Source organism: Xenopus laevis, chromosome 7L (assembly GCF_017654675.1).
Source record: "Xenopus laevis strain J_2021 chromosome 7L, Xenopus_laevis_v10.1, whole genome shotgun sequence".
In the NCBI taxonomy this organism is placed as follows: Eukaryota; Metazoa; Chordata; class Amphibia; order Anura; family Pipidae; genus Xenopus; species Xenopus laevis.
Genome location: NC_054383.1, coordinates 27,569,272 through 27,586,188, shown reverse-complemented (window position 1 = coordinate 27,586,188; position 16,917 = coordinate 27,569,272). Strand labels below are relative to the sequence as shown.

At 37.7% G+C, this 16,917-nt stretch overlaps 1 protein-coding gene across 1 annotated transcript in view; it reads left to right on the top strand.

Annotated features, from left to right (window-relative positions):
- Positions 1 to 16,250, top strand: part of armh3.L (armadillo like helical domain containing 3 L homeolog) — a 103,157-nt gene extending 86,907 nt beyond the window's left edge. The window contains 2 exon segments of the mRNA NM_001093557.1: positions 13,210 to 13,326; positions 15,760 to 16,250. Of these exon segments, the coding sequence (NP_001087026.2) occupies positions 13,210 to 13,326; positions 15,760 to 15,852 (210 nt within the window). The 3' untranslated portion in view covers positions 15,853 to 16,250.
- Positions 16,251 to 16,917: the final 667 nt, after the last annotated feature.

The window sequence follows — 16,917 nt, the reverse complement described above, 5'->3', positions numbered from 1 at the left end:
GCGTCTTCATAACTTGCAAATAAGGCCATGCAATGGAACATATGAGCATACAAACTGAAATATTCTCTATATGCTTAGCTCCAAAAAACAGAAATATTTGTTCCTTTGGTAGCTCACGAGAAAACAAATGTCAATGTTTTAAAGGGAAACTAATATCCTGTGGCTTCTGGTGTTTTCTGGCATGCAACCTTTCTCAGATGGTGGAGCACTGTATATTAAAATAGGATGGGGAAGGAATGGGAGACACACACAGAGACATTGAAGTGTCACTTTTTCCCTTAAAAGTTTTGGGGTACTTTTCCACTTTTAACATATTGGCGGCCAAAGCTGGCGTAATCCTGCTTGTCATCATTGCAGGGGCATCATTGCACAACCACAAATATATGTTGATAGGAACATCTGCAGAACATTCACAAGTAACATTCAGATTAGTTCTATGCCACAGATATTTTTAGCACCTACCTTAGTTTTTCTATAGTATAGGTATGAGATCCATTATCTGCAAACCTGCTATCCAGAAAGCTCTGAATTACTGAAAGGTTGTCTCCCACAGACTTCATTTTAACCAAATAATCCACATTTTTAAAAATGATTTCTTTTTTCTCTGTAATAATAAAACAGTACCATGTACTTGAGCCCAATTAAGATATAATTAATCCTTATTGGACGCCAAACCATCCTGTTTGGGTTTATTTAATGTTTACATAATTTTCTAGTAGACTTAAGGTATGAAGATCCAAATTATGGAAAGATCCGTTATCCAGAAAACCCCAGGTCTTGAGCATTCTGGATAACAGATCCTATACCTGTACATGATATGGCACCAGTTAGAATGCTTGGGGTCTGGGGTTTTCAAGAAAAGAGTCTCCATAATTTTGATTTCAATACCTTAATTCTGCTAAAAAATCTTTTAAATGTGAATTAAACCCACCAGGATTGTTTTTCCATTCAATAACGGTTCATTATATCCTAGTTGGGATTAAATACATGGTACTGTTTTATTACTACAAAGCAAAAGGAAATCATTTATAAAAATTTGAATTATTTGATTAAATTGGAGTCTATTGGAAATGGCCTTCCCATAATTCAGAGCTTTCTTTCCTTACATGTAGCCATGTAAAAATGTGCTGTGGTATTAGTTGAGATGTATTGGTTGCTTTATACAGAAAATATTTTTTAGTTAAATAAGACCCTGTTCAGAATAACCTTGAGCGATATGTTTTTCTGAGCATTTATAGAAAAATAAAGTGAATATAAAACCCTGTTTCTTAACCTGTGGCCCTAGAACTTGTTGGACTAAAATTCCAAATATGCTTTGCACCTTGATCTTTAGACACAAGATTAACAGAAGAAAGCATGGAAACAGATAAACAACCTACATGTAACAAAGTGGATGTCTACTGTTTCCTATAGTAACACATAATATAGAACTTGATTCAATGTATTTTTCTTCAAATGGTTGAATATTATGGTAGAAGAAGATACTGAGGGATATAGAACAGAAGGGATTTTGAGGAAGAGTAGACCATGCTCTAAGGTTTACACTTTTCTGCACTGCTTTATGACCAATATTTGAGACCTGTTTTGTGTAAGTACCTTGACCAGCAACTACCACGGTAAGATCGATGGCTACATGCTTGGAAGTTCCTGATATTGGTTGTTCTTTTAAATGACCATGGTGTTGGCTTGTATGATCTACAAGTGGGAGTATGCAAAGCATTACCAGGTTGATTTCAATGTTGGCAAACCTGGTGAAGCAGAAACTGCAGAATTTGAGTTCTAGGAACTTTAAGAAAGAGTGTTGGACTACAACAGAGGAAAGTTTCAGATAACACACATCATTTGAGTTGTTCTTACCAGAATATAGACTTGTCCGGGGCAAATCATGGACGTGTCTTAAGTTTGTCAACTCAAATATTCAGTGCATTAATAGCTAATGTGTTCATTTCACAGCCAAAAATAAGGGGTTTATTGGCAAAAATTATACTTTATGTGTGTAAAGAGCCATGAAAACATTTTATCTTTGTTTTATTAACAAACCATTGACCTTTAAGCCATTATAATTGAAATTCTCTACCTTATTTGTACAAGCCACCATAACCAAACATTATATCTATCTCTAGCCATTATATCTTCTAGGGATGCACCAAATCCACTATTTTGGATACAGCCAAAACCCTGAATGCTTTGCAAAAGATTCAGCCGAATACCGAATCTGAATCCTTATTTGCATATGTAAATTAGGGGTGGGAAGGGGAAAACATTCTTTACTTCCTTGTTTTGTGAAAAAAACGCGATTTCCCTCCCCGACCCTTATTTGCATATGCAAATTAGGATTTAGATTAGGTTTGGCCAGGCAGAATGATTTGACCGAATCCTGCTGAAAAGGCAGGATCCCGAACCGAATCCTAATATCTTCTGGCCCTGTAATATTGAAGACTGCAAAGAATAGAAAATATTGAGTACAGGATTTACAGAATGATTCTCCCATTGACTCCATTTTTCTCTATAATAATAAAACAGTACCATGTACTTGATCCAAACTAAGATATAATTAATCCTTATTGGAAGCAAAACCAGCCTATTGGGTTTATTTATTGTTTACATGATTTACTAGTAGACATAAGGCATGAAGATCCTAATATGGAGAGATCTGGAAAACTCTAGGTCCTGAGCATTCTGGATAACAGGTCCCATGCCTGTAGTACATTTTTATACACCTCCATTAGAGCCCATTGTTTTTGATTTGTAAGCTTTTTTTCACTGTTGTTAAAACAGTTTGGGAATACGCAGAGATGAATCCATTTACCTATTGGGGGTGCACCTTTCCTGGAATTTATAGAATTTATAGAAATTGCTACCCCTATCCGTTTTGAGATTTGAAAGCTCATTTTTCTTTTGACTGCAGTCAGTTATTTACGATGCATGATTAATATGTTATTCTTTTGAAGCAGCAGGGTCTTTCTGCAGAACCTGGAGCATAATGTTTTATTTCACTACATGCACAGGAAAAACTATTATATGCTTAAAGCTTTTCCCCTTGATGTTTTCATGCTGTATTATTTTATGCTGCCATTCCACCTGGAATACAATAGTACTACATGTGATATTTCCCACTCAAAATAATGGTCTATTCTTTGGTTAAACAGCAGGTTTATATGGGTTATTTAAATAGCTACACACATATATGCGTGTGACTTATTTTTAGGTTTTACATTTTTTATTTCTTTATACTGTATGTTATTGAAAAAGAAGATTTAAACATTTATTAAATGTGAGGGTTTTTAATCCAGAGATTATAAATGTTTTGTTTAAGCAATACATAGTAAAAGACCCCAACAAAAATGTACCCAGCAAGAGATGGAGTGGGTCTCTCCGCTATCCAGCTTTACTGTTGGGTTAGCAGAATCCAGAGAATACTTGATACCCACCTTAGCAAGGAATCCAAATGGTGAATGTAGGTTGAACAAGAATACTTGTCATACTTCTTGAAACGGTTACTTGGCTCACCTCAACAGCACAGCCAAACACCATGAAAGTCATTGTACAATATCAGATACAGCATATTTCTAGGAAACCTAAAAATAACCAATTAAAAAAGACTCCACGTTTGAACAAGACCAGGTCATGAGATTTCAAACATATGCAAAATATTGGTGGATTTCAATGAACCTCCACCAGAATTCTTTAAAGAGAAATGAGAAAACAAGTTGGGAACAAACTTCTCAGACAGTGAATGGTCAGATTTCATCACATTAATGCACAAAACCTCACCTTTGGTTCTTGTAAAAATACATGTATTTCTGACTTCTTCGTTTGGCTACATGGAATAATTTTACAGGAGCTCATTGATACAGGTGTGCCTCCCTATTTTATTATAAGTCGCGCAATTCCCCACACACAAATCCTACTGAGAGTCATGACTGCATCATAGATCTGTAGTTCAGAAGGACTGTTCTAGGACCCCGTCTACAGAAGTTGGTTGTCATCCAGTTGGGTAACTAGAACTGGTTTCTGTGTGCTAGTTTTATGTTGGATTTGTCATTGAGACTTTGAGTCAAGTTCCCATGAAAGATCTCTCATCCACTTCCCAATGCAGAATATTTCCCTGGCTGGCATGTTGTTTCTCGCAATTAGTTTGTCTGGAGATAGATCAAGGCATCCCCATGGTGCAGTCTCTCTCTTCAAACATTCCTTAAGCTTTGGGGAAGCAGATCTTTAATAGCAGGAGGGCCATTAGGTTATTCGATGTTAAGCGTTTCGTACTATTGATGATATAGAAGTAGACATAAGCATAACTGCAAGGATGTATATGGTTTTTATTCATATTTAAACAGGTTTTGTGATGAGCAAATTACATCTTGGTCACTAGATTTGATGTGTTCCTCTAAAACTCTTTGTCTTGGGAAAGATGGGCTTCTGCAACTAGGATGTTGTAGGCAGCTACATTCCTGGCCAGGGGTCTCAACCAACATTTTGATTGTGCTTGGATTCCTAGGAGGTTACTATTTGCAATTTTGGACACCTCTTCACAGACGTAGGAAGTTCTCTATATACTCTTGAAATTTGCATTGTGGTCTTTAATAATAATCCAGTTAATATCTAATATTTCTGGTTAGTTATCACTGGAAAAAGGTTTTGTGTTTTTTTTAAAAATATCGTATACACTAAAATACACTAATATCTGCAGAAATCTGATATTGATATTTTCACTATTCCCCTTGCTCTTTCTTTGTATGTGCCGAAAGGGATTTCAGTTTGCTGATGCAAGTAGATTTTGTCTTGTTATACCTGTGAACATGGAGCAGTCCCAGTATAATTGGGCCTAAAATTGTGTTAGCCATATCCTGTTAAAATGACAATGCAGATAAAGCTGAATCTGCAGTTTTCCCTTTATTATACACTTCCACTTGTGTTCCACATGAGCTATTTCCATAACTAGTTTGAGCTGGGTTTTTGCATTTTATAAATTATTGAAACCATCCATTTTTTTTTTATTTCTTGGAAACCTTTATTCCACCCAGCCCCAACTAAAGCCTAGAAAAATGACAAAATGCAATTGTAAGTTAAGATACTATTATTGAACTTAAAAAGATTGAAGAAGAATGCTGCCTTGAAATCTGTGTGCTAATGACCTGACCTTTCTAACGATTAGCAACTATTAAGTTGTTGATTCTCAGTGACCATTGACTTGTAAATTGCTTTTAAAGCAAGCACTTGAATAGGTATACATCACCATCTCGGTTGTTCTATTGGGTACAGCACTAGGCCACCAAGAGATCTACTTAATTTTCTGGATTTCTACATACAGTGTTTATATTATCAGTTAGAATCGCTATACTTTCTTCTAGAACATGCAGAGCATATCATATAATTTAATAGATGCCCTTCTGTTTTATGGGTAAATCATTCGACTGTGAGATGTCTTGTGCACCACCTACTTAGTGTTTTAGTTTGATCCATTGCTTGATTTCCATCCATTAGTTACCCTCTGTAGCTGTCTGGACTCCAAAGGCTGGCTTTTGGTTGATATGACACCCAATTTTTCTCAGATACAACAATAGTTTGTGGGTCTTTAGACCTCTTTAGAACCCTACCTGCCAGCACATATATATAGTAAGCAATGAAGAGATGGAAGCAGTACCTGAACCCAAAAATTCTTGTAATGTTAACCAACACAGACACAGTACAGCTCCATGTGCGCTACAACAAAACATTTATGATCCTTTAGGAAGCTCATTTGCATGGGTTCCAAGAAGCCATGTATTAGATGTAATTCTGCTTGTTGTCATGTATTCCTTTAAGCTAAAGAGAGTAGTTTGAGCATAAAGCATTAAATCTGTGCAAGGTTATGGGATAGAGGTTTTAACTTTATTTGCATATGTATGAAATGGCATTTCTGCAAGTAAATATGTATTTTCATAATAATGGTGGAACCATTTCTCTAACTGATGATAAAAACTATTCTCTGCCTTGACAATTTAAGGCAATGTTAAAGCTTTGATGCAAAATACTCGCAACTGCCAAGCCTTGCAGCCTCTAAAGCTTTGTGTGAAGCTGAATGAACCATGTGTAGGTTTTTTTTGTGTGCCAGTAAAGATTAGAATATGTGAATTAAATTTGAGAACTGTGCATTGGTGTGCATAAATCCATAGCGCTGGAAAATTTCTCCTGTAAATACTAATACAAAGCAAAATGTAGATGCAGAGAATTCTTTTATGTTCTAAGAGTTCTGCATCATTTATCAGTGGATACTTCCAGACAAAATGATTTCTAGTACAGTATGGGACCTGTTTTCCAGAATGCTCGTGACCTGGGGTTTTCCGGACAAGGGATCTTTGCGTAATTTGGATCTTCATATCAAGTGTACTAGAAAATTATGTAAACATTAAATAAACCAAATAGGCTGGTTTTGCTTCCAATAAGGATTAATTATTTCTTTATTTGGATCAAGTACATGGTGCTGTTTTATTATTACAGAGAAAAAAAAAATCGTTTTTATGAAATAAATTCAATAGGCTGGTTTTGCTTCCAATAAGGATTAATTATATACTAGTTAGGATCAAGTACAAGGTACTGTTTTATTATTACAGAGAAAAAGGAAATTTTAAAAAAAATTTAGATTTAGATAAAATGGAGTCTATGGGAGATGGCCTTTCCCTAATTTAGAGTTTTTGGATCCTGTACCTGTAGTAGGATAATTGGAGACAAAAAGGAACACCAAGAGCCCCAATAGTGTAATATGTTTTAACAAGGAGTAATGGTAGAGTAAACAAGTTAATACTCACAAACCAGGGTTACCGCTAGGCAACCACTGTATAGGCAGGTGGGGAAATTATCCTGACCCCACTCAGGAATAAGAAGTCGCTCTCTGTAAAAGAAGAAAGTGGGGATGATACCCCTCCACTCGGGGTGGACTCGATATGGTAGTAAAACAAAACAGAGGCGCCAAAAGGATAAAAATAGCTAAAAGCACTTAAAAACCCAATGGGTAATTCAGAGGAGGTAGTAATAAACTTACCTCCTCCAAGCAGACACCAACAAAAGTGGTAATTTTCAATAGTAGTTTATTCACAAAACTGTATTTTGTGTACAGTTTTGTGAATAAACTACTATTGAAAATTACCACTTTTGTTGGTGTCTGCTTGGAGGAGGTAAGTTTATTACTACCTCCTCTGAATTACCCATTGGGTTTTTAAGTGCTTTTAGCTATTTTTATCCTTTTGGCGCCTCTGTTTTGTTTTACTACTGTAGTAGGATAAACCATATTTAGTAGCCCAATTTTAGTTATTTCCTTTTTTTTGTAACTTAAATTTTACTAAAGATGTTAAATATGTTAAACATACATTTAATTTCTGTGGAGGTATATCAGTAGGGTCATAGAGAACGGGGTCCCCCAACTTTTTGTGAACCACATTCAAAAAGAGTTGGGTGGCAATGCAAGCATAAAAATGTTCCTTGGTGGCTCAAATAAGTGGCCATTTTGTAGCCTCTACGTGGACTGGCAGATATAAGCAGTACACCTGTTTTTTAGGCAACCAAAACTTGCCTCCAAGCCAATAATTCAAAAGGGCCACTGGGAGCAACATCCAAGGGATTGGTAAGCAATATGTTGCTCATAAGCCACTGGTTGGGGATCACTGACATAGATGTAGAATGAGGCCCAAAGATGGTGAGACAAGGCCCATGGAGAAGTCAAAACTAGTGTGTATGTATGGGCTATTCTTGACTCAAACTCTTTATTAATGCTGATTACCTTGGGCACTTCTGCAGGTGTTGATGGGTTATTGATTTACATTTAGAGGTCCGTGCAAGCGAGGCTGCTGCTAAAACTTGGTAAAACCGGTCTTATAAAACCCAGGGAGCAGCATCAAAAGTTTTATCTGCTGTAACTTTTTATAAAGGAATCTCCCAAAAATTACAAACCCCATCATCTTATTGCCTGTAAGAGCCATACAACATTTGAACATTTCCATAAGACTGGTAACATCAGTGGTTAAATTCTTGTTGTTATGGGGTGTCCATCAATGAGATCTTTGCCTAGGGCCCATTGCTAACCGAAAGTCATTCCGTCCCCATCCCTAATATTAGGGGGCCGATTCATCAAGCTCGAGTGAAGGATTCGAAGTAAAAAAACTTCGAATTTCGAAGTGTTTTTTGGGCTACTTCGACCATCGAATGGGCTAGTTCGACCTTCGACTACGACTTCGAATCGAAGGATTCGAACTAAAAATCATTAGACTATTCGACCATTCGATAGTCGAAGTACTGTCTCTTTAAAAAAAACTTCGACCCCCTAGTTCGGCAGATAAAAGCTACCGAAGTCAATGTTAGCCTATGGGGAAGGTCCCCATAGGCTTGCCTAAGTTTTTTTGATCGAAGGATATTCCTTCGATCGTTGGATTCAAATCCTTCGAATCGTTCGAATCGAAGGATTTAATCGTTCGATCGAAGGAATAATCCTTCGATCGTACGATCGCAGAATTTGCGCTAAATCCTTCGATATTCGAAGTCGAAGGATTTCAATTCCTAGTCGAATATCGAGGGTTAATTAACCCTCGATATTCGACCCTTGATGAATCGGCCCCTAGATGTCCATATTTTCATTATTTTCTCTTAGTCTAAAGGACAAATTAACTGATAACTGTATATAGCTCTTACTATGTTCTACCCAGCTGTTTGCTGCCATTTGCAGACATGAGTCAAATTTCCATTGGTGGTCTTTTAAAGCACATGCCATTCTAAGACAGTGATCCACTAGTGCAATAGAGGTTCCATCTTGCCCCTTCACAGGTTTAACATTGTGCCTCTTCTGTTTTGGCAGATATTGTGTAAATTGTATAGGAAGCCATTTGTTTAGTGTTCTAAACATGGGAGCTGAAGAGGAAAGTGATATTTAGTTTACAGAGTTGGTTGCACGCTGACATCATTGATAATGCTTGCCATTTTATTGTAAAAATAAAGCAGTACAGGAACATTGCTTTCTAACTGCATCCTTTTCAAACACATTTGGTTGTTATTATTGCCAGACTACAGCGCCTAATGGAAAAATCACTGAGCATTGCTAAAAAAAAACATTTAGTGATTTCAGTTGCTGGAGCATTATTTTGTTGTTCCAGCCCATCAGTGCTGAGATCTAATAGTCTGAGCAAATCTTGGGGTATTTTTAACGCTGGTTTAAACCATTTTGTAATCGCCTAAGACAACGAGCTTTACTGATCATTGTGCTGGAGACCTCTTGGACAGCAAATCAATGTGTGCCTCAGTACTCTTCTTTATACTTCTTTGTGGGGTTTTTTGGCAGGGAGATAAACACTTTTATAAGGATATTTTCTAAGAACCGACCATCTGATCCATCAGTGAGATTTAATCTGTCAAATATTAGACCAGCGTTCTACTAGTTTTAAAGATTTCCCCCATCTCTTTCTAGCCAAGAGGTTGAAACAACTGCCCTCAATCGAGGTCTCGAAACTCACTCTTAAATCCTTCCTCAAGTTTGGACTATTTAAGGCTTCTATTTTGGCATTACAAGCCTATAAAATGTATTAAAGCTGAAAACCAGAATGAGGTGCAGTTTATAATGTTAGACTAGGGATTTATAACAAACAAGGGAAAGTTGTGCTCACCATTAAAAACCATTAAGCAGGGGGTGCAATGAGGATGTGACCACAAAGTACATATAGACAAATACAAGAGTCCTCTGCACTCAACCCATTATCAATATATCTAAGACACTGAGACACGGGGATTGTTTGTCCATATATTGCAATATATTTAAGATGGCCAACTACGTCAAAGTCATCCCATATCTGGCCAGTCCTACTCTCAACTTGCATCTGATGCATTAAGAATTCTATTGCTTCATTATACATTTTACAAAGGGACCAAGTTTTACCTGCAACTTACTTGCTGCTTTCAAAGTAAAACTTTTGAACTTGGTTGCCCTTTTATTAGCCACCAGTGGGATCACCTGACTATTGCCATGTTAAAGCCCAAAACTGGAGTATGCAGTGCAGTTTTGGCCTTAAGAAGGATATAAATGAGCTGGAGAGAGTACAGACATGTGCAACCAAAATGGTTAGGGGGATGGAAGATTTAAAGTGGAACTGTCACCTACACATAAAAAACTGCATAATGATAGTCCTTTCCAAATTAAATATGGAACCCCAAAAAACTTTTTCATTAAAACATCCATACCTGTTATAAAGGTGTTTAAATATCTAAACTGTCAATCAAATATTACCTGCCCCACCTCTATGCCCGTGGCATAGAGGAGGGGCAGTCAATTACTTTCACTTTCCATTCAGCACTTCCTAGATGTCACAGCTCTCCACACATTCCCCCTTCCCTCCTCAGGCTCTATATTTGTGTAGGGCACATGGACATTAGGTCCCTCTTTCTGGTTCATATAAAAGATTTTGGGGTGATACACAATTTCCCTTGATAACCATGTCCACAAAATGGCTGCTGCCTGCTTGCTGTGATTGTATAATTCCAAAACAGAAGGAAACAAAATTTAAATAATAAATACAGTGTAAGTAAAGTTTATTTTGCTCAACTAACATGATAGAAAAGAATTTGAAATTATTTCTTAGGGTGACAGGTCCCCTTTAAGTTATGTTGGGGAATGATCTGATGGCTCATTCTGTTCCCTGCTTTTAAGAGGGGCTTGAAAGTTTTCTTGGACAAGCATTAGGTTATAGGCTATTGTGATGCTAAAATCTATGATTAGTATTGATCAGGGGTGTCCAAAAGGTAGATCAGACCTTTAGCTGGAGATCAGTAGATCTCAAGACATTTTCAAAAACAGCTTGTCTATATCACCCTCCTATTTCATTCAGATATTTATTCTGTTAAGGTTACATAAGAAATAATTGTTTTTTTAAAAATAGTATTATAAATTCTCTTCTAAATCAATATAATATTTGAGTAATAATTCCATGGGACAGAATGCTCACAATCATATTATGGATGTAGATCATAATGCGACAACATCACTAAAAGTAGACCTTACATTAGTTGAATGTAGATGTAGAATGTAGACCTTCGTTGATTGTCCTCCAGTGGTGGCCAAACAAGCCTCATGCTAGGAAATCCCCCACATAGATATTTTCAAGTGTATATTATCCTGCAATTAGGGAATGGATGGACTCCCTACATGCACTGGTGGTTGTAGCCAGATGGTAGTAACATTCTACACAAGTCAACGGTGACACCTGACATATGAAACATATGGTTTTTTTTACTATCTTTTGCGTACAACATAATAAAGGTAGGGGGGGTTGGGTTTAGAATAGACCCAATCTTGGTTATAGATAGGCAGGGGTTTCCTCAATGAAAGAAGCTTATTGTAACTAACGATGAAAAAGAATTAAAAAACAAACAAAAAAAGAAATGAGACATAGAAGTCTGTTCACGCGGTTCCCTATACGCCATAAAGTCGAAGGACACTGATCTTACAGGTATGGGACCTGTTATCCAGAATGCTCGGGTCCTGGGGTTTTCAGGATAATGGATTTTTACGTAATTTGGGTCTTCTTGCCTTAAGTCTATTAGAAATACATGTAAACATTAAATAAACCCAATAGGCTGGTTTTGCTTCCAATAAGAATGAATTATATCTTAGTTTGGATCAAGTACAAGCTACTGTTTTATTATTAGAGTGAAAAAGGAAATTTGGATTATTTGGATAAAATGGAGATGGGGAAACAGCCATTCCGTAATTCGGAGATTTCTGGATATCGGGTTTCCGGATAAGGGATCCTATACCTGTACTGCAAAATGACATTCTTTTTATGAACAGGACAGCTTCTCCTCTTAACTTGTCCTAATTAATCTGCAACTGAAAAAGAACAAGGAAGGCTTCCATGGCTGGGTGCTTTTATTTATTTCTCCCTGGGTGGTTCTGATTCTGAATTCATCAGCTGCTAAATTAAAATGAACAATAACTGCCTTTCAGTAACGGCATTTTATTATCATTGCTGGATTTATATTTTCTCATTTACCTTCAGGTTATTGGATGTAATGCATTTCATCATATTCACTGCGTACTGAGCACAATATAAAGCTGTAAAAAAAATTAAAGCCACTACAATAATTTGGCATGGAAATCAAGGCTGAACTTGGGCCAGTGCTCTTTCATATGCCAGGGATGTATTTTTTAACGTCTAGTCCTTCACTGTGACTTTTAAAACTACTTAGAAGTTATTTGACCTATAAGTATCCATGGAATACATTATTCTGCTTTGCCCATGCTTTTAGAAAGAAAATGTAACCTTTTTCAAACCAAGCTTGTTTAGTCTAATGTTCAGGGTTTTTCCAGTTTTGTGAAGATGGGTGGTCTATCATTTCTGGGTGCTCCGTCAATGAAAAATAAAACATTTTAAATGCCAACGATTGAAGAATTATTGGGGCCCAGGGGAGACCTGTTGGGAGAGGATGGCATCAACATGCCAATGTGGTCGTTGCCCACTGAGATCTTGCTTGACAGACCCCTGGTTGATTTTCAGTTATATGTTGAAGTTGTGCAGGCTTTTGGGTGGCCCCCATATATGTACTAATAAACTGTCTACTTTTTCTGGAGGGGCTAACGTGGCAACACTTATCAGTCCATGTATGGCCGCCTTTATTCAGTGACAAAAATCTCTTAGCTGCCTTTATTATACACATATGAGAAGTGACACTGGTTGAAATAAAGGTGACTGGGAGCCTTGGTGCAGTTCATCTATTATATTTAAGGGCTCTTGTTCTCCTGCTGCACAGTGTGCAAAGTGAAATTTCGGTTTCCATGTCTTTTTACATACAGTGCAGTCGTTTCTTACCAATTCCAGTATTATTGTGTAGATGAGAGGACAATCAGCTTAATGCAATTGTGGCTTATGCATTAATATAAGTTGCACATGCTGTTTAATGTGTGTTGGACACTCTTGCGTGGAAATATTTTTTTTCAGCATGATTGTATAGGCACAAGTGTGCTGCGGAAACTTTGGCACGATGTTCTCGGAACTCTGACGGTGCCGGTAGCTTTAGTGCTTCCCAGCATCCCTTGTTCTTAGGGGCAGAACCCTAGGTCCGTCGATGACCTTAAGAAATGCCCTAACCCAGAAAGTTGTGCTTGTTTTGCTTCAAACAAGTAAACTTGACTTGAACCTGTTTGGTTGTGAAATATTTGCTGCTGAGATATGGTTTTTTTTTTAAATTCATTCGCAGGTTTTAGAAGTTGTGCGATCGAACTATGACACTCTAACACTGAAACTGCAGGATGGCCTCGACCAATATGAACGATATTCAGAGCAGCACAAGGAAGCTGCTTTCTTCAAAGAACTGGTGAGCTCTCTTATTATCTTTATTGGAAAAGCCAAACCTGTGTACATTCAAAACTCCCGAGACCTAGAATAAAAAAATCAAAGTTTAAGTAGCATGACACGGGAATTATTTATAGCTCTTTTTTATCTGTGGGACACCAGAGTACTTTCCAGCAGGAAGGCCCAATGGATGCAATAAGTGTTCCAGGAAGCCAGGGAATTAGTCATTGTCTTGTCGAGAGTCATATGGTGTTGCCACACTGATTCAAACCAGGGCATTAACCGAACCCTATGTACACCCCACTCCCCCCGGCCTAGCTGCTACCATGGGGAACCCTAACTTTATCCTTACCCCTCGGTGTAGATTCAGGGATCAAACAAGGGAAAGTTGTGCTCACCACTATTTTTTAAAACCATTAGGCGGGGGTGCAATGAGGGTGTGACCACAAAATACATATAGTCAACTACAAGAGGTCCTCTGCACTCAACCCATTATCAATATATTTAAGACAGAGACATTTTGTGCATACTGCTACTAAAAAATGCCTTACCCTTTAAACAACAAACAATCCCTGTGTTGTTTAAAGGGTAAGGCATTTTTTAGTAGCAGTATGCACAAAATGTCTCTGTCTTAAATATATTGATAATGGGTTGAGTGCAGAGGACCTCTTGTAGTTGACTAGATTCAGGGATCGCAGTTCACGGCAGCCATCTTCCAGGTCATTATGTCTTCTTCTGGCGCTTTGGCAATTTCCGTCTACTGCATGCGCAGTTGTCACATACCTGGAAATTGCGCCAACTGCATATGCGCCGCTTCACTGGTCCTAGTCTCTGGTTACCGAAGACCCAGAAGATGGCTGCCGTGAACTGCGATCCCTGAATCTGCACTGAGGGTTAAAAAAGTTAGGGGCATTTCCCCAGGTTAGCAGCTAGGCTGGGGGGGGGGTCTACGTAGGGTATGGGGGGGGAGGGTTTTTTTAAGTTAAAGATTGAATTCTCCTTTAAGATCCAGCATTGGAGGCAGATCCCTTCATTTCTAAGACAGGTGTCCAGTACATTAACAGGGGGTCAGTTGTCCTGAATCTCAGGGAATTGTCTAAAATCAAAAGGAATAAAAGAGAAAGTATCATAGCATGTGGGGAAATCCCTATATGAATACTGGATTTAGGGTATTTCTAAACATACATCCTTTGGTTTTCAGTATCCACTAGAGATGGAGCAGGTTCTACATTTCATAGAGTTGCAGAGGAATTTGGAGGTAGCACCAATCAAAGGATGTCATTTTCCACCATATTAGGCAATAAGCACTTTCTACTGGATCTCTACATACCCTGTGCATCTTCTCATTTATTTATGTATTTATTTGCACTAAAAACATACATATATGTCATAAAACATTATAACAGTAACAATTAAAACTCATAATGAGAGCGGGGTCAGTCTACACACTTACTACAACAACTTTCCTCTTTCGTAGGAAAAACAGGTTATGTACATGCTTGAACAACACAGTGCTCATAAAAAGTATTGAATTAGATACATCCCATCCCCTGACCACTCCTCCTTCCCAAAACTCTGCATTAATTATGCAAATTAAGTATCAGAAGAGGAGTCTATCATCATATTATTAACTGGTCAAAGCACCCGAACTAATGGATTATGTCCTGCCAGCTCCTCAGACATGTACTAAGCAGTAAATGTGAAAACATAAGATATTTCTTGTTGTCATGTGAAACGTGATGTCACTTTTGCCCAAGTTTTAAGAAGCACTGTAACTTGATGCTCCTGCTGTTTGTAAATCCTTATATCTAATATATAATATAATACATTATATATATCATATATATAATGATGGTAGAATGGACAATATCCAGAGCAATACAGCTTTTCTACCAACTGCTGAGATGAAACCAATAATTCTTTCTTTTCAATTGTTTATTGGCATTTTTTAATAAACAAAACGAATAAAAGCAGGAAATTATTAGCTCATCAAAACAGAAACCATTAATTCTAGTTGCTTACTTTTCTCTTCTTGCAAAATTGCACTTCCCAGGGTACTTTTCTTCCGATCCCCACACTGCCATATTCTTTTGGTTTCCTTGGCATTTCTTGTGTTGCCCTGGGCAATTGTATGTTCAATATAGAACCTGTGTGATGATTTATCTACTTGCATTTGCCCAGATTATATTGTTCAGTAAATCATACTGCATTGAGCATTGATATGGAAAAGTTTTTGCAATTGGTGCAAGGGTGTCTGTGTGACTTGGATAATATAGTGGTAGAACCTGTAGCTGGTGCAGTTTTGAAGAGGAGGTCCACTGGCCAGGGACGTTACTAAGTGACTTGGCATCGCCCAATGATGATCACACAATCACTCAACATTACGCTCTCCTGTAAAATAGCAGAACATAAACAAGTGAAAGAATGGACAACATGTATATGTTTGTTTTCTTAGGCTCGATCAATCAGCATCAACGTCCGGAAGAATGTGGCCTTCAACACACTGAGCCAGGAGATTCTACTGAAAGAGTTCTCCACCATTTCTTGAAAAAGGGATCCGTCTTAAGCACTCGCTGACCTCTGTAATCCATCGATGAGAAACTTCTACTTCTCTGCGGGGCAGTCATAACTTCTCTTTTCTTGTAACCATAACCCGCTTTTCCAGACAAATAAATAGCGTTGCGCCTGAAAAGACCTCGACACGGAGAAATGACATCCGCTGTGTCGTCTTGTTTTCTCTGACGAACAAGATTTTTCTAGAATTTTGCCAAGAATTGCCATTTCTGTTCAATATGAATTGGGCATGTGTGGAGACTGTTGAATACTTCCAAATGTACTGTTAATATTTGCTTCTCTGGTTTTTTTTTGTGATGTAAGTGGATTGTGATTTGCAAGTGAGTAAGGCTTTATTCTCTCTTAAAGCTGTATTAAACAATTCTTTTTAAAGTGTGATTTAAATAGTCCCAGTTCCTTATCATAAGGATTTAATAAACCCTACTATTAATATATTAGTACTGAACATGTTAAACTTAACTTCAGTGTCATAATCTTTATTCTGAAAAGCAGTTTTGCCTTTATCTGATATTTTAGCTGAAAACATAAAGTGCAGATGATAACGAGAGAGACGTGAGTCTGCTGAGAGCTGATCTGCCGTATAGACAAGTAACCGTGTGCTTTGACAAAACTATGTCATGTAAACTATGTAGGCACATGCCATCAACTGCCAGGGCATTACTTTTTTTAACTAAGGCTTATGGAGCATTTTGTCCACCACTGCTGTCCTACAGTCTGTCACCAATGGAGTAGATGGAGCAATGACGGGCAGATCTCAAATCTGATAAATCACATGATTCTGGACCCTGGGAAACATACAATCGACATCACTGACATAAAGATACCATTGTGCCCTCATTCTATGTTTCAGAGATGCTGCGCCACATTTACTGCCAGGACCAAAATGGTTTAAAGACAAAATGTTCCACTTAGACAATTGTTAACCTTTCACTAAGTTCTGCCAGTCTTTCCTCATTATTTGTGACTCCACTTCACTCTCTGCTTTGTTTTTCATTTTGCGTTGCCCTTCGTGCCAGTTAAAGCTATTTCCTAAGGGGGC